This window comes from Cottoperca gobio, chromosome 11 (genome assembly GCF_900634415.1).
Source record: "Cottoperca gobio chromosome 11, fCotGob3.1, whole genome shotgun sequence".
Classification (NCBI taxonomy): domain Eukaryota; kingdom Metazoa; phylum Chordata; class Actinopteri; order Perciformes; family Bovichtidae; genus Cottoperca; species Cottoperca gobio.
In genome coordinates, this window is record NC_041365.1 from 16,325,762 (window position 1) to 16,344,629 (window position 18,868).

Below are 18,868 nucleotides of genomic sequence, written 5' to 3' on the forward strand. Positions count from 1 at the left end.
AAAAGCTGCAGTGTTTGTATTTCTGCCTTCTCAACCAACAAAAGGTGATGAGGGATATTTGAGTTGTAGCTATTTATAACTAAACACCTGAAAATGTTGAAAGCTTAACCTAATTAGATTGGACGATTCAATGCTGGACTTAGATAATATGCTCTGGAACATGTAATACAAGGAGGAGCATCTATTTCACATTTAGAGTGAAGCTTCAGTATGAAAGCTTTCATTTCAACACGTATTTAGCTACAGTAGACTGCCAATGATTTCACATGGCTTCTTTTGGGATTTCAGTCTTTTTATGGACTTCTATGCCCAGGAGAGATTGTGTTAATCACTGGTTTGCATAACAGTAATAAAATGTAAACTGTTAATTTTTACAGCACAACTTTTCAAAACCGAATTTGCTTTGCACGAAGATGAAAAGGGAGAAGGAAGAAAATACAGAGAAGACAAGGAAAATAAGTGTACAAGCCATAAAGGAAAAGTTACACAATTATTTCAGTTGAAATATTTCAGAATCATTATTACTTTGCATTAACCGAAGTGATTCAGTACAAAAGTGTCCACATTTTTTAAGATCGCATGTTTGCACATGTGGTGCCGTGCTGTGCTGTGCTGTGCTGCAGTTAAAGTGGTACATTCAGCCCTATTCAGAGCACCATAACGCATTGGAGAGTACATGATGCATTCAATACCAGAAAACATGACAAAGTGCCAAAATACAGTAGTTCATTATGTTCTCCTTGCTCAATGGAAAACTGCAAATGGTGCACTGTGACTGACGTCCACAGAAAAAAAAAATGCAAAATGCACATGTGCAAACATATGTTTAACAAGGAAGGAAAGAAAATGTTGTTCTAATTTTATTCTGATTTATTCATAATTTGGCTTGAATCCATAAAGACGGATCGCCAGTACAATAAAGTAGACGTACAATTTCCATCATCTAATATTACCCATCCTTTAAAAACATGTATGATAAGGCATATTGAATAGCATTAAATTGCCATTCAACCATTTACATTTTTAAATAATTAATATACAGAACAAGCTTTTAGACACAAAGCAGATGAAATATTCCCCCACCCCATGTTGTGTCCCTGAGCAAGGCACTTAACCCTGAGCTGCTCCAGGGAGACTGTCCCTGTAGTTAGTTCACTGTGAGTCTCTCTGGATAAGAGCGTCTGCTGAACGACCTGAAAAGTAATGTAATGTAATGTAATGAATAACAGACATTTAGAGCCAAATACTAACACGAGCGGCATATACTTCAGGGATCGGCATATGCCACTGAATTATAGCAGCTAACCATCAGCCACTTTCTGCTCTCGGTGCTACTACTCTTGCAACATGCGCTCCTCCTCGCCTATCGCTCTGTGAATGACTAAGTTACGATAGACCGCCCTCAGTCAGGTCTCCATCGGATTTTCATAATTTGGCAACAAAGACATTCTGTGACTATTAATGGGATTCTAAACTATTTTCACATCTTTGGAAAACAATTATATTCCATGAATTGTCTGTACTGCTCATCACTTCCTCAAATGTCTGAACCACAGTCCAAAACCCAAGAACATGTGATGCAAGTTCTCACATCTGTGAACCTAGAACCGTCAAGTTTTTGCTTGAAAAAAAACGTGACTAATCAATTAATCATTGAAGCTCTTATCAATACACATCTTACTATGTAACATTTTAAGTAAAAGATTCTAGAGGTGTGCAATCTTCAAGCTAAGGCTGCGAGATGTTGGATAATGATATTAGTTATTTTGATGTATCCAACTTGTACGGAGCACAGCAATGTGGCTCAGCACAGAGTGACCTTATTAGGCTTGTACCACTCGCATTATTACTGCTTGTAATGTCGCAGAGCGTTTTGTGCTCTCTTCCTTGATTGAGTCTGCTGCAACTTCAAACACTTCTGCCTCCATACTGAGGAACATCATTTGTGTCAAAACCAGATCGGCCACAGTCCTGTCAGCTTGGATAGCTCTTCAAGCTCTCCTCTGACCTTTCTCATCAAATCATTTTGGCCCACCAGACTGCTCCTGATTGGATGTTTACTGGTTGATTGCATCATTCTCTTGCAAAGTATCGTTTGTTCTGTAGTTCATAAACCATAGCTTTTGGCTTTTGACAGCTTGTGACAAATAGGAAATCAGTATGTGAGCTTTCTGACGCTGCATGTCTGCACACTTGTATTTACATATATATAACTTGTTGATCATCAGCACTTTGAATGAAAGGGCCCGTGTTTTTATTTGTATTTGTGCTCATATAAATGTGTCCTCAGCCTGGAGGTGACCCTGCAGAAGCGCAGTGAGGGGCCGATGTGGTCGGAGCTGGTGATGGGGGACAAGAGAGGGGAGTACGTGATGAGCGACGAGCAAGCTGCCCTCATACACGAGAGACTGACCTTCCTCACCTCTGAAGACTTGGTAGGCTCATGATGATAACTACACATAGCAAATGTTAAGGACGGTCTATTACAGGGCCTATCGAAAGTCATCATACCCTGTGAAAATCTTTACCTTTTGTCGCATTACATCCTGGAAATTAAAATAAATTAAATGTAACTTTTTTGAGCTGTGTACACATTATAACCCTCATCATCAAAGCAAAAAATAACTGGACAATTATTAAAAATCAATTAGTGAAATACCTTAAATGATCAGCTCCTTAGAGTATACCATTATAAACTTGCTCAGGTGCAACCAATCAATTAACCAATTCCAGATCAAACACCAGGCTAACTGCCCCCCCCCCCCCCCCCCCCCCCCCGCCTCCCATTCAAGTGATTTTGATTACTTCAGAATCAAATCGGCTGTTTCTTGAGGATTACACTAGTAGTGCATGGTACGCCAAAGAATTCACCATGGTTGGAAAAGTGCTTTCAAAAGGCCTCCAGGATAAAGTTGTAGGAAGGCACAAGTTAGGTGAAGGCTACAAAAAGATTTTGAAGTCTTTAGCTCTCCCTCTGTACTGTTCAGAGCATCATTGAGAAGTGGAAAGCTATGGCACCACCAACACCTCGCCTAGATCAGGCCATCCGTCCAACCTGGATGACCGAGCCACGAGGACATTGATCAGAGAAGCTACCAAGAGGCCGAAGGCAACTTTGAAGGACTTACAAGTCTTTATGGCTGGGACTGGTCGGTCTGTGCATGTGACGACAATCTCACAAGCTTTACACAAAGCTGGCCTGTATGGCAGGGTGGCAAGAAGGAAGCCTTTTCTGAAAAGGTGCCACACTCAGTCTCGTTGCCATGTGGAAAAAGGTTGTATGGTCAGATGAGACTAAGATTTAACTTTTTGGACTGAACTCCAAGCGCAAAAACGCCAAATATCCAAATCCAAAACACAGCATACCTACTGTGAAGCATGGTGGTGGCAACATTATGTTGTGGGGATGTTTCTCTGGGGCTGGGCACTTGGTCAGGATTGAAGGGGAAATGGATGCTGCCAAGTACATCCACATCGTTGAGGAAAACCTGCGTCCTTCTGCTAGACAGCTGAAGATGGGCAGGTCATTCAGCTTCCAACACGACAACGATCCTAAACATCCCGCCAAAAGAACAACGCAGTGGCTTAAGGACAGGAAGGTGAATGTCCTTGAGTGGCCAAGTCAGAGCCCTGACTTAAATCCGGTCCATCGCCGCTCACCACAGAATTTGACTGAACTCGAACAATTCTCGGGTATCGGTTACCACATTCTTTCATATTAATGCACTTGCTTGCTTGTGTAACAATTGAATACTATCTCTATTTTTCCTATCATAAGTGCATATTTACATAATTCTTTCTTGGACGCTCCTCAATAAATGATTAGGAAATGAATCTGAAATCATGCACCTGTAATAGAAAGCATTACCTATATATTACATATTGTTATGGATAAAATCTACGAAATCTTTGATACGTGGTTTATTTCATAGTATATCACAATATTAACATATATTGTGTTATAGTCCATTCTTTTAGAAACTTAATTGGCAAATGGTTAATAAATAAAACATTTATAGTTAATTTTCAAAGCATATATCATCACAGACCTATTGACAAATATCTGGCAGTATGTGTTATTAAAAATATTACTCAAACATAAAACTTTTATCAAGCACAGCTTTGGCTTTGGTTTTCTCAGGAGGGTTTCTCATGACCTCACATACATTTCTTATTTAAGCCCACTTGTCTGGCTGTTAGCGTCCCTCTCTCCTCTGAGGCCTCTCATCTCTGTCCTTCCCCTCTTCAGCGTCTCTGAGCACTCCTCTGTCTGACATCTCGCACACACCCTCACACTCAGGTCATCACAGTCACGCTCAGCCTCATGTTCCACATCCTCTCTCGCTCTTGCCCTTCATTAGTATCATCTGGGTCCACTTGAGGCCCTCAGTGCAAATCAAGCCTTTTACATGTTAATAAATGCGAAACAAGTGTAACACTAGCCTCTGTTTTATTTTCCCGTTCCTCCTTTATTTTTAATGCAGAATGGAAACCCTGAGAAGGACAAATCCCCTTGTAACTCTCAGGAGCTGGAGGACTGTGATGGGTTTCCAGAAGACAGCTCCAGTCTCACACACTTTGATGGAGAATCCCTCAAGCCCACTCAGGTGGTGAGTACCACCTCTCTCCTTCACCAGTACACACTTTGATGTTCTTAATACTGCAAGCCTGAGCCCTCATATTTAACATTTTCACTTATTTCTATCCGCTGTCCATCGTTCATTCCCCTAAAGTACACTGTTGGCTACCTGATACTCACTGCCTTTCTAATTACATGTTTTTATTGAGCCCCCAGTGAGCGAGCGAGCTCCGGCATTGTCCTTTAACAAGCCACTTGACCAGAGAGCTTCACAAAGGCTCGGTAAAGAAGAAAAGGGCACACCCACTCGTATATTATACGTAAACTACTATACTGCTATTGACAAGCCAACTGCAGGGGATGGCAAGCAACCGCCACAACCGCGATGTTCACGCTTTTTCATTTTTTTCATCCAGCAGTGTGACTAAGCGGCAAACGCTGCATGTTTTTAAAGTATTCTTCTGGTCATCAAGAGATGAAAAATGTTCAACTTTTGGTAAAATGCTGCACCCCGCCGTCCAATCATAGTAGAGGAGAGGCCGGACAAATACCATAAAGATATGGACAAGTGTCGAACAAGAACACCAATAAAGGAGAAATGACCCTTCTCTGTTCTGCATTTAACAATCAACATGTATTTCATTTGTTTTAAAACTGTCATCTTTATTATTCAAGAAAGCAGCAATATACCTAATCATATCCTAACAATGACGCTTATTTAAAAGTAAATAAAATCAGAAGAAATTAAGTCATTTGCAAAAACAAAACAAATACCGTTCATATCGCATATTACGCCATCACTATCAGTGCAGGGGAAATTTCTTTAATTGCGACTAACATCCACTTCATTGCCATCACATCTCCTCGTGACTCGAATAATCAGAAGCTGGAACCATTGTAGCTGATACCTACTTTAATAAATGCTCATTCTGTGAAGGTATTTGTGAGGGTACAACATGTCACTTGAGGGATGTTGATTGTTGAAGAAGGCTGTTCTGTAATTGAAGAGTCACATGTTCCCATAATCAGCCACAGTTTTGCTCAGGTTTGCTTTTTAATGTCCACATTCTTGTTTTTCCTCCTTTCATATCGTTGTTTCCAGGTTTTGCTATTGTTGTGCAGGTCACCGTTGAGTCGCATATCAACTCCTCTATTGTGTGGAGAAAGGCGCGTTGACCTTTATCACATAGGTATCATTCCATCTGATAAAAAGTGCTCCGCATCAAAGGAGGTTTTAATACATTTTCAGCCTGTTGAAATAGATATTTTCATACTGCACTCTGACTCTACTGGCTGTCCGTCTGAAGCAAAAGGTCAAAGTGGATTTATAAACTCCATTGCTGGCACATACTCCAACAAACTAATTATTATCTTGACTTGATGTTGTCAGCCATGCTTGCAGAACAGACTCAAGCACAGTGCAGCTAAATGCTAAAGGAAGCATGCTAACATGCTCACAATGACGGAGCTTGTTAGCATAGTTGCATTTACCAATTAGCATAAACCCACAGTACAGCAGAGGAAGATGGTAAATGTGTTCAGGTATTAAAGATAATGTAAATCTTTATTGATCCCATGGGAAATTTCACAAATTCTAGGGCTGTACCAAAATGAGATTTTTCTAATTCGGATTTTTTTTTTTTTTTTGACAATTCATATCTATAGCTAACAACCAACTGGTAAACACTGTTCATGTAAACTCTTTTAGCGAGCCACTCGTCCTGTTACAATCTACAAATATAATGTAATGCACACTGAACACAAAAGAAAACGATGGCTCGACTTGGCCTGTAGTAACATTTAATGGCAATCCATCCGATAGTTGTTGAGACATTTCATCAAAACCACACGTGTGAACCTCATGGTGGCGCTAGATGAAAAATCTGGGAATCACTTAAGACAGTAGGATACATCCTTTGGACACCATGGATATCTATACCAAAGGTTCATGGTAAGCCATCTAATAGTTGTTGAGAACTTTCACTCTGGACTGAAGTGGTGGACTGACATACACGCTGCGAGCACGGTTAGAAACACAGTATATTGTGTCGTTTTTAGTTAAGAATGGCTTTTTTGTTTGAAATGGTCTTTTCCGTATTATACAAGGGGTATACAGGTGAGTTGAGTAAGTGAGTTGTTGCATTTCTCAACCCATCTAAAGCATTGTGAGGCTCAAAAGCGACAATTGTTGAGGAAGATGGGAGCCTGAGAAAAAGCGTCCTTCTCTTATCATTATTTGCCCCAAGGTGAAGTACACAGGTCACATGTTGCAGTCTCTCTTGGAGACTAGGTCATCTATTATAGTTGGAGAAAACGGGCTCACCGTTGAAAAGGAACACATGGATTTATAACAGATCCTTCTGCTTAAAAAGCGGTTTCACTCATATATATTCACAAGTATTATATGTATGCTTTCAAACTGTATGTACAGATTAATGAGCATAATTGAATGTTTTTACCCAAAGCAGATATGATATTGATATTGAGATATTGAAAAACCTCTATTCATTCGTGGACATGGTGTATGTCTAACACCGATATTTCTCTTTGAGTTTCTCTGTTCCGTTTTCACAAAATAATTTATGGTGAAGAATTCCCCATTACAAAAACTCTCACAACAGTCAAAAATAAACCCTTTTAATATGTAATGAAAGGCTAATGATGAGTATTGAATATAGGGTGGCGTGTGTCTGCCCAGGCTGTGATGAAGGGCTTGAGGTGAATGCGAGCCCTTTAATGTTTCTCCCTCCATTCACTCTGCAAATACTGCAGCCAGGTAAGCTGCTGCACTTAAATAAGGTGGATTGTAATAGTAGCTTCACCATCAGCCTTTTGAAGGACAGTGGTCTGTTTGTTCCGTGTGTGTGTGTGTGTCTGTGTGTGTATATCTGTGTCTTCTGGGGAGCCTTACCTTTCTATTCCCCACTTCCGTCCCTCATTGTATTCGCCTTAATGCTTCAGTAGCCCACGAGGACATACGCTGACCTTTTTTTTTAATAAAACCTTTCAGCTTAAAATGATGGCATCTGTTATTAATTTAGCACCTTTTGTCGATGTGCTTATCTTTGGTTCCAATCCCTGTTGAAAAGATTTCCAGACGGAGGCTGAGTCATATCCACTGGCCACATCTATACTATCTATACATCTGTTGACCGTATTTACTGCAGGCTTTGGCTATCCAGGCTTTCTTTGAAAAGGAAGATTAAGGACACTTTGAAACTGTTCAGTTTCCTATGATTACCGATAACGCCATTAAAAATCAATTAGTAGTCATTTTATAATAATAGATATATGCTATGTTTAAAACCAGATAATGCAGAGATTACATGAAAGTGATGTGTGTTGCATATGTGCATATCCTTAAAATATTTTTAGCCACACTAGCGGCGTCCAAAAAAAAAAAGAAGATGCGTGTCCTATCTGTTAATATGTGTTAACAAAATGTAAGGTAAAGTGATTCTGCTATGTTTTAATGCCAATTTAAAAGTGTTAAGCATGATTGTGATAATATCTCGAATAGCAATTATTTTGGCCAGAATTATCGTGACAAGAAATTTGAAATGTTCATATCGTCCAATGCCTAATGACGATGTGCAGCAGGTGCTCCTCCTCCACCTGCAGCAGGTGCTCCTCCTCCTCCACCTGCAGCAGGTGTTCCTCCTCCACCTGCAGCAGGTGCTCCTCCTCCTCCTCCTGCAGCAGGTGCTCCTCCTCCTCCTCCTGCAGCAGGTGTTCCTCCTCCACCTGCAGCAGGTGCTCCTCCTCCTCCTGCAGCAGGTGTTCCTCCTCCACCTGCAGCAGGTGCTCCTCCTCCTCCTGCAGCAGGTGTTCCTCCTCCACCTGCAGCAGGTGCTCCTCCTCCACCTGCAGCAGGTGCTCCTCCTCCTCCACCTGCAGCAGGTGCTCCTCCTCCACCACCTGCAGCAGGTGCTCCTCCTGCCTACGATAGATCACCTTCTCCGTTTATATAATAATAATAATAATAATAATAATAATAATAACTTTTATTTATCAAGCCCTTTTAAAAAGTTTTGATTTGAGATTTGAACATGGAGAGATCGGTACAGTCACGGATGTGTTTGGGGAGTGAGTTCCAGAGGGAGGGGGGCAGCGATTGAGAAGGCTCTGTCAGGTCCGGTGCTTGGTCCTCTGTGGCTGGGACAGGAGGTTGGCGTCGGAGGAACGGAGGGTGCGAGAGGGAGTGTGGTGATGGAGCAGGTCGGTATATACGTCAACGTGGCGGACAGGCTTCAGTTTTCTCTCACGTCAAAGACGGAAGATATTTGATATATATCTAGTGTGACTCCACAAGACAATCAACACCTTTAGAATAGCAGAGCACAGACAGCATCTCTGCACACAGTGAATGTGAAGAGTTTTGTGTAAAATACATAATGATACCAGCTTTGAAATAATCTGGTTCCTTCCTCTTTTGATTCAAGAGAGTGACTGATTGAATGTGATATCTAAGATAACCCGAGGGAAAGTGAATTTACGGTTCTCTTGTGTATTTATGATTACGTACCAGGTCATCGTGTCTTTATAGTCAAACGCAAAGTTCAGCGTCTCGGGCAGGAGGAAGTCTAAATAAACAACCATTTGTCCTCTCGCTGTAAAGGCAAGTGGGCAGCAGCCTTACAGGAACATGACTGAAGCGATGATGATGATGACGACACATACTTGGCATTTCAGCTGTTATTACAGACGTCTGCCGTCTGTGTACAGATGCATTTGCTTTCGTAATGCCAACCTCTCACTTCCTACAAAGCCTATAAACCCTTTGATAAAGAGAAACGGGGATTCACTAAAAGCTTTTTTTTTCAGACTGAGAACGGGTCATTTGCCTATGAGTCCTGCTGTAGTACCATCGTGACATTTGAGCATGGCAACTGAGAAACGTTGCTAGGGAAGGCTGTAAGATATTGTTGAAAGGAGAAAATTACTTTCTCAATCCTTTCTGGGGTATATTTGTATTATTGATTTTTTGTATTTCTTGTACTTTGTGCTTTACCACAAAGTGTAAAACAGACATAAAGGAGCCGAATGGCAGAATTCTGTTTCTGCTATGTAGATGCATTAAAGGAATACTTCACCCTTAAAAAGACCATATGTATATCAACTACCCGCCCCGTGTTATCTTGAACTCTTAAAGAAAACTTTGTTTTTGTCGCATGCCTCCTTCGTCTCACACTTGCGCAGACGCACTGCTCGCCCGGACTCGCAGCAAGCCTGGGAACGCGTGAGATGGTGGTGGCGGGAGTAGTGAGCGTACGACTGGATAAATGAGACTTGGATTATTCTGCTCGAGTTGTGTGAGAGTTTGTAAACTAACGATGATAACTAAGTTTTCTTCAACAGTTGAAGATTACACTGGCTGGGTAGTTAATACACATATGGTCATTTTAAGTGTGATATATTCCTTTAAATACATTTAACCATCTTGCAATATGCAGGAGAACACTGGAGGGTTTCCGCTGTGTCTGGGACATCCACAGCCTTTAATAAAAGATCCCGGTTTAGCAGGTGACACATGAATTAGCAGGAATTTAGATTCTGGATTCAAGAGTTTAAACTGATGCTTTGTTTGAATCCTCCTCACTTAATAACGGCTTTGTGAAGAAACTAAAGTAGAACAGGAGAGATAATTATTTTATCTTGTTAGTTTGGCTCAGATTATGTTTTTTTCGGAGTTTTAATTCTTCGGGTTTCCCCAGTTTGTAAATTCAGACCTGAACCCTCAGACCTGAACCCTCAGACCTGAACCCTCAGACCTGAACCCTCAGACCTGAACCCTCAGACCTGAACCCTCCCTCAGACCTGAACCCTCCCTCAGACCTGAACCCTCCCTCAGACCTGAACCCTCCCTCAGACCTGAACCCTCCCTCAGACCTGAACCCTCCCTCAGACCTGAACCCTCCCTCAGACCTGAACCCTCCCTCAGACCTGAACTCTCAGACCTGAACCCTCAGACCTGAACCCTCAGACCTGAACCCTCAGACCTGAACCCTCAGACCTGAACCCTCAGACCTGAACCCTCAGACCTGAACCCTCAGACCTGAACTCTCAGACCTGAACCCTCAGACCTGAACCCTCAGACCTGAACCCTCAGACCTGAACTCTCAGACCTGAACTCTCAGACCTGAACCCTCAGACCTGAACCCTCAGACCTGAACCCTCAGACCTGAACCCTCAGACCTGAACCCTCAGACCTGAACCCTCTGCTGTCCACAGAGAGAAGGCCAGATGCTGTTGGAAAAGGCGTGCTGTGGAATAATGAGATAAAAGCCTCATGATTAGATTTTTCCTTTTAAGAATGTGACCATTACCATGCAACATAATATCAGAGCAAATTGTTTCATTTTCAAAGACCCAGGCCAGGCATAGGTAGAGCAATATATATGAATCATACTTCAGCAATGCTCAGACACTGACTTTGAAATGTCTTGACTTGAAGAAGGAAAACAACATTATCTTGGAGTACCCTGCAGGTGTGTTTGAGACTAGTCTTATTTTTTATTTATCTGGCTAATGTCATTCTTAATAAAGGTGACAGAGAGTTTCCAGCTCTCAAGTAATAACTGTAATACCAGAGGATATATATCCACTCCACCCAGCATCAGCATCTATGAGAGCTGAGAATATTATGTTTCAGCTGTAAGATATTGAAAGAGATATAAATAGGTATAAGTATTAAAGTTTATCAATAAGATTGTTTCAAGTCATGAAGCCACATGTTTGTATTGGTGCCGTCTTCTTTCTTTCAGTGCATCAGGAGCAAGACTTGTTTTTAGATAAAAAACAATGTTGGGCATGATGCAGTTTTAAAATAGGAGACTTCCAGACTAAGAAGAATTGGTGGTAGTTGTACTTTTTAAAGCCACTCTGTTTAGCGTTTTTATGCGATCATAGCATCTTTTAATGTTTTCAATGATGTACTTTTTTCTCATGGTGAAAATTGGTTTAAGTGTATGCATGTGTTGCTTTCAACCATCTCTTCTCAGTGTTTCAGTATAAGACCTGTGGTGAGGATGTGCCATTTTAAATCCTTTTAGTATCAGTCCAATGATATCTTGAAATATAAAACCATTATGTGGAGCGGCTGTGGCTCAGGAGGTAGAGTGGTTCGCTCCCCAGTCCTGCAGTCAGCATGTCGAAGATACTGAACCCCAAAGTGTGTGTGTGAGTATGAATGGTTATCACTACTGATGAGCTGATGTGCACCTTGTATGGTATCTTCTGACTCTATGAATATGGGTGAATGTGTTGATTGGGAAAGCGCTATATAAAAGCAGTCCATTTATGTGTTGTTGGATTTTTGAGCATCAGGGAATAATGACAAATGTGTTACGATATTGCAGCTCTCATAAAAACCAAGTGTTTGTATCGTGTTAGACCACATGGAAGTAGATTTGTGGCTCACGGCTCGGTCATTTACACCGTGAACAGTTTTCATTGATGATACTTTCCACCAGCGCTGCAACTATATTGATTATTCAGGCGATTATTTTCTGCATGTGCTCTATTGAATGACGGCACATCATCACCACTGCCCAATGTTGTGTCCTACTGTGTCTTTTTTTGTCTGACCGACAAAACACAAAGATCTTCAGGTAACTATCCTCGAGAATTGTTTTGTAGCAGGAAATATTCCGATTTGAGAAGCTGGTTTTAGGATTGACTACCAATTAATGGACTGACTGCTTCCGCTCTACATGAAAGCTGTTCTCTTCGAGGTCTGTGGAGGTCTGAGGTTTTTTATATGTATTTTATCGATGCTCTAAGGAGAACAAATGAAATACAATTCACCTCCTTTTTATTGGTGTGGTAGATATTGATTGTGGGGCCACAACAATATGTTATGTATAATAGTAATAATAATAATGGTCAATATGGCAGCTGTGTGCACTGGAGGGCTGTCTGTTTTTACGTCATTTTTACAGCAGCTCATCCACTGATTGATTTGCATTTCTCCGGGCACATCGGATAAACTAATCATTGAACTCTCTTTGAGTTTAATGAGTCCTGCACACACTCTGCCCACCACCACAGATACAATCTTCTGATTTAAGTCAACAGTTTGTTTTCATGTTTTTATTGTTCACACATCATGACCCCGGCAGTCACTGGCTTCATTGTCGGGGCAACTCTCACACGCAGGCTCCACTGAAGTCAGGAAACTTGAGTTTTAGAGTGGAGGAGTGATGGCTTGCTTAAAAAGCTTGTCATTGTGCCTGTCAAGTGTGTATTGAGATGGGGATGACAGCCTGAGATATGTTGGCAGTTGGATTCGCAGCGTGTAGGTGGGCTCCGAGAGACGGATCGGTGTGAACAGTCAAATGTCAAGGAGCGATCATGTCACAGCAGCGGTCATTGTCTCTCCAAAACAAATGGAGTCAGATGAGAATAGCTTCACGCATCACACATGCACTTATGTACAAGGACATCCATCACAGAGAAGTGAATAATCCCTCCGTTTAAAGAGCTCAGTAACCATGGGAGAAAATCCTCACTAACTTGCGTTTTGGAAAATTCTGTCCATCTCTCTCCAGGTGAATCTCGGCAGCCATCAGTACCTGTTCACCGTTGACGTGAACCCCTCAGACATGCCGTGCTTCTGCCTCCGACATGATGTGGACGCTCTGCTGTGGCAGCCTCGTCCAGACCAACCCAGTAACATGTGGGAGCACGTCGCCACGTTCAACGCCTTAGGTAAGAGCTTAAACCAAAAACACAGATCCCGATGTTTCCACATAGCCATTGTGTTTGTGGCAGTGTCTCCCAAAAAAGCCACAGAAATGTGTTATATTGTTAGACATAATGTTTGATTCACTGGTGAAAATAAAAAGATAAAGCCCAAAAAAGTGCAACGTCACAATATAAAATCTACATGTAACAGCGCTGTGGTTCAGCTGTGAGCATGTTACGTTATGTTATGCCACTTTAGTTAAGATCCTTTTTAGTGTATTAATGCTGACATTAGAAGTACTTTTCACCGTAACAACTTGTACGTAAGAAACATGTTGAATGTATTTCTTACTTCATAAAACACGAGGTACGTTTTCACACCTACAGTGTTTATATCTGTGTTTGCATCCATTTACAGTCCTCTGCTAGAGTCTGACTTAAATTGATAGGTAGCTACAGTAAACTGTAGGAATACGTTCAAATAAACTTTATGGGTGAACCCATTACTCTGCAGTGCCCCCTAGTGGTCAAATCATCTACAGGCTCCCTTTAAGACGGGGGTGGGGAACCTTTTTCCTATCAAGGGCCATTTTATTTTTTACAAAATCCTTCGAGGGCCATACTAATTATTGAACTCATAACTTCTGCAAAACATTTTAAGACGCAGCCCATTCATTTCACCTTTCATTTATGCTAAATGCAAAAAAGCAGCTTTTTTTTATCCCTGTATCTTTCTGTTTTATCAGAAATCAACAATCCTGTATTAGTCCCACAACGGGGAAATGTATCTGGTCACAGCAAAAGAACATATAAAGTAAAAATAATTAAATAGAATAAAAAATAATATAAGTACCAAGAGGTTGATAGAAAATAAAGTGAGTATTGCACATGGCAGTGATGGAACAGTCTGTTCTTGGTGTGGTGGTCTCCCTCTCTATCTCTCCATGTTTGTATGTTACGCTCTGCAGAGAGCTGCTTGTTGGGCCAAACTCCGCCGAAGAGCGTTAACTTTATCCAAACGCACTCGTCCTTTCAGCTCGTGCAGTTCGACATGTTTCGTGCTGTAATGACTCGATATTATTTTTCATCACCGCAAGCGCGTCCGCACAAACTAGGCACACTGGCCTTTTTATAATCGTTTGTCCATTTCTCCTGGAAAGCGCGACATTCCCCATCCACCTTTCTCTGTTTTACACTCGCCATGCTGCATTCACTGATGTCAATGACCGTCTCATTTAATATTGAAGTTTGACATGACGTGACCACGTGATGACGTTCTGCTCATGTTGTGTTCAAGAACCCTGACCTTGGCCAGGAAAAACAATCAATCAGCCGTCTATTGCTGTCTAGATTTAATTTTTTATTTTTCTAGTGGATTTTTTTGTGTGCGTTTATGAATTACCTCGAGGCCGGAGGTTCCCCACCACTGCTTTAAGACATGAAACGTAACATCAGTCACAGTATGTGGATACCTTCATTTCCTTTTTTGATGAAACGCGACAACTTGAGTTGAATTATAAATTCTTATAGCTGTTGACTTTGGTCGCATCTGCTCTAGTGCTGCAGAGCAAAGCCAACACAACGTTTTAAATGGCGGCAATATAACCGCCGTTAACAACGAGAGGGAGTTTAACAACACGGCCTGTAGCCTACATGGGCACAAACAGAAATGTACGGAAACAGGATCATTAACAGATCTGCTCTGCATATAAACCATTTAAAAAGGGCTGGATGATAAAACCTAGCTGGATTATATTGAGCCACTGACTGATGTGTTGTTTTAATTTAACTCCAAATCTCTAACAAAGACTCAGGCCATCAGCCAGTGTGTCCATTTCAATCTCCGTCTTCATTTAATTTATCTACTAATTTATCTCTCCTCACCGACTGCATCTGGAACTAGTTTTGTGTTGATTTTCCACTTTGACAGGTCTCACTTTGAAATAATTAGTTTTTTTTGGTGTTGTTTTTCAACACTGCAGAGTTTTACCAATCTGCCCATCTCAGTTTGGAATACATCATCCCGTTTGAGGGCAGCTGGATCCCCGGTGATATTTTCAGAAATGATCTCAGTGAGTCCTAATGAGGCTCAGACAGAAATGGGCTGAACACGTGTTTGGAAATCAAACTCAGGCTTCTTAAAGTGGCAAGTGTTTTTGCTTTAACTTGCTTTAATTGTTTTTGTTTTAAGTAGTAACAGTGAGAGCACATTGTAATGGCAGTAGAATAGTGACACCATCTGCGTTTAGATTGCTTTCCTATAAGCCAGGGCTGTCAAACTCATTTTAGTTCAGGGGCCACATGCAGCAAAATTTGATCTCAAGTGGGCCGGACCAGTAAAATCACAGCATAATAACATATAAATAACGACAACTCCAAATGTTTCCCTTCATGTTAGTGCAAGAAAGTACATTCTGAAAATGTTCAAATTTAATGAACATTCTTTTAAAAAGAAATGATGAACAACCTGAAATTTCTTAAATAAAGAAGGTGCAATTTCAACACTCTTATGCCTCACTTTATCATTTACACATGTGCATTACAATTTACAGATCACAGTATATCTATAAAGGCACAAAACATTTCATCACAGGTATCTGGAACAGTAGTTTACTTTATGATCAAAACGACACATTTGCAGTCATCCCGTGGGCCGGATTGGACCCTCTGGCGGGCCAGTTTTGGCCCCCGGACCGCATGTTTGACACCCCTGCTATAAGCCTCTTTGTCACCATGCAATTCTGTCTGCCTTTATATGTTCTGTTGAAACAAACATTAGGTTCTTCTTGTTTTATAGAGCAATACATTCATAAATTGTAATATAGTTATAATAAGAGTGATAATAGAGAGTAGTTGCATACAGTCGATTGTGCCGTTTGAGGCTCTATTCTGCAACACTATTTTGTAAAAACTAATGTTATTAGTCTATATGAGAGTTATTGAAACACGCTGGTGTCAGGCTGGAAATCTCAGCACACAGGAAGTGGCTAATCAGATTTTAAGAGTGAAAGATAATTCGTTTTTTGGCAGAGATGGAGACCGCAGTCCAGCCAAAGCTGAGTTCATCAGGTTCATCCAGCTTCAGGTCTTTTGTCCTCTCTTGTTGTTGTAGTAGGAAGTGAACAGACCTTCTGTTTGAGCAAACATGAGCTGTGTGCACTTCACTGATGATGTTGGAAAGTAGGTTTTTGCCACCTGTGAATTGTAACCCTTGACTTTGTATTCCCAGAGAAAGTGACAGACTGACTGGGCCACTGGGGGAATGTTTTTCCTCTCACCTTCTGACAACATGAGGCAATGACATCATGACATCACATGTGCAAAACTGGGTATTTTCTGTCTATTTAAAGTTAGTGTCTGGAGAAAATCACACTCATTCTGCTGGTTTCAGGTGTTTTGTCAAACACTTTGGTGATCTTTGATCAAAGTACAGTAAGATACTGAATATCACTGCGGACTCATCGTTGGACCGATCTGAACCACATTTGTAACCTGCGAGATCTAGTATCCAAAGGATGTCTGTTAATTTTGGTAGCATACGAAGGAAGTCTTGTGGAGATATACTTAGATGTTTTGAAAGATATTGACAGACTCATGAGTGGGTTGCAGTGAGGCAAAGTGTTGTCATAATTCAGCCGTTGAGCTCTGTAGGAGGTCTGGGGAATTTATTTAGACTTTTTGAAGTTTGGAATGTGAAATGTCTAGAAATGTGGATTTGTTGTAATAAGCAAACGCTTAGGCCAATTTTGATTTCTGAGCATTTATGTCAAAATTTGCGTAAAGACTCATCTCTGAAATTGTATAATTTCAAAACAGATTGACGTATCAAAATTTCCTTAGAAGATCTTGATAACGTTTTGGAACAATTGGCCCAAAGGTTTCAGACGAGTTCTCAAAAATAGGATTTTGAGAACATTTTAGAAAAAGTATAAAAAATTGACATTTTTAGGACCAGAAGACCGAGCAGAGATGCAAAATAATTGAGAGATTACAATTATGTCCGAATTTTTACTCTAAGCCAAGAGTTTCTTTATGAATTTAAAAAAAGGTTCACTTGATCGTTACAGCGCCACCTGGAGATGCATTTTATCTCCGAGTAGTGGGTGGATTTTTGGTCTTTTGGTTTTTGCTACACGAACACTTTTAGCAAGAAAAATCTGAAAGAGGAAGGAGGGAAAGACAGAAAGAAATAATGAGGACAAAACAGTATGACTCCTTCAGGCTGCTTGGACCCCTGATGTCGCAGATCCGCTCTGCGCGTGTCGCAGATCCGCTCTGCGCGTGTCGCAGATCCGCTCTGCGCGTGTCGCGCGTGTCGCAGATCCGCTCTGCGCGTGTCGCAGATCCGCTCTGCGCGTGTCTCTGATCTCTCCCTTCTGTCTTCACAGGCTACGTTCAGGCATCCAAACGGGATAAAAAGTTTGCGACCTGCGCTCCAAACTTCTCCTACGCTTCACTGTGCGAGTGTCTCCGCCGTGCGTTCATCTACCGACAGCCGACGGCGATGGAAACTGTCCTCTTCAACAGGAAACAGGGCCGACAGGTAGGACAGGTTGCCAAGCAACAGGTGGCCAGCCTGGACTCCGATAAGCCAATCCTTGGCTTCAGAGCAACCAATGAGAGACTATACCTCCTGACCTCTAGTAACCTCTTTGTACTAAAGGTCAATAATGATTAGATTTAGGACGGTTTGTTTTAGATGTCCCTCTCATTACCCCCTCAGAGCCATCATTCCAACAGTTCTCTGCTACAACAGTGTGTAGAAGTGTGTACCGTCTGGACTGAATGTTTGTTTATTCACGCAAACTCCCACAATTCTTCTGTGCTGCAAAATGTCTGTAAGATCAAAGCGTAAGGAACCATGACACATTAAACTGAATATTTACTAGAGATGCTTCCAGGATAGTCATTAAGAAAATGTCTGTAAATGATTAAATAATCCCATCATTCCTTTGCTTTAATTCGCATATTGTCAATTGAATTACATTTGATGATACTGGATGTTTCATAAATATACATTTCATAAAAGTGTTGCCCTTTTAATGCTCACTGCATTATTACATACGTTTGTAATACCGTGAATTCCAATTCCTGAATACAATTGTATACATTTGTCTTAATGGTGATTTGCTGAAGGCCGGCTGTGATGGTGTTTGTAGTTTTTGTCAGATGGTCAGTGGGGAGGAGAACGCTGAGGAACTCCTTCTCCTTGGCTCATTTTACAATCATTACTGTGGAAGTATTAAAGAAGCGAACATTGATTTCCATAAATTTCCATGAACATGTTTCACACATCACACTGGCTCCTGTTGTACGAGCGTCGATCCAGGACAGTTTGGATGGCCTAAAAATGCATCGTTTTATTTGTTGTTTTGTTTGGTGGAGGTGAACCTGTTCACATGCTCACAGTATGTTAGTAAATACTGTAGATTGCAGCTGATGCTTTTCCTCCGAGGTATTACACTAGAGTACGTTTTCCTTTTGGAAACCTGGGACAGATAATTGAGGAGATGTCATTTGTTGAACTTTTGTACATCCAGCATCAAACACGGGAAGGGCTGCAGTTTGCATTGGATACATTTCCACATCTTTACGCCAAAGCCA

General features: G+C 41.2%; 1 protein-coding gene across 2 annotated transcripts in view; it reads left to right on the forward strand.

Annotated features, from left to right (window-relative positions):
* The window catches only part of nudcd1 (NudC domain containing 1), a 36,386-nt gene extending 17,837 nt beyond the window's left edge, over window positions 1-18,549 (forward strand). For both annotated transcript variants that reach the window (XM_029443496.1, XM_029443497.1), the window contains exons 7-10: window positions 2,291-2,435; window positions 4,485-4,610; window positions 13,129-13,288; window positions 17,653-18,549. In XM_029443496.1, the coding sequence (XP_029299356.1) occupies window positions 2,291-2,435; window positions 4,485-4,610; window positions 13,129-13,288; window positions 17,653-17,942 (721 nt within the window). In that variant the 3' untranslated portion in view covers window positions 17,943-18,549. The remainder of the gene's footprint in view (window positions 1-2,290; window positions 2,436-4,484; window positions 4,611-13,128; window positions 13,289-17,652) is intronic.
* Window positions 18,550-18,868: the final 319 nt, after the last annotated feature.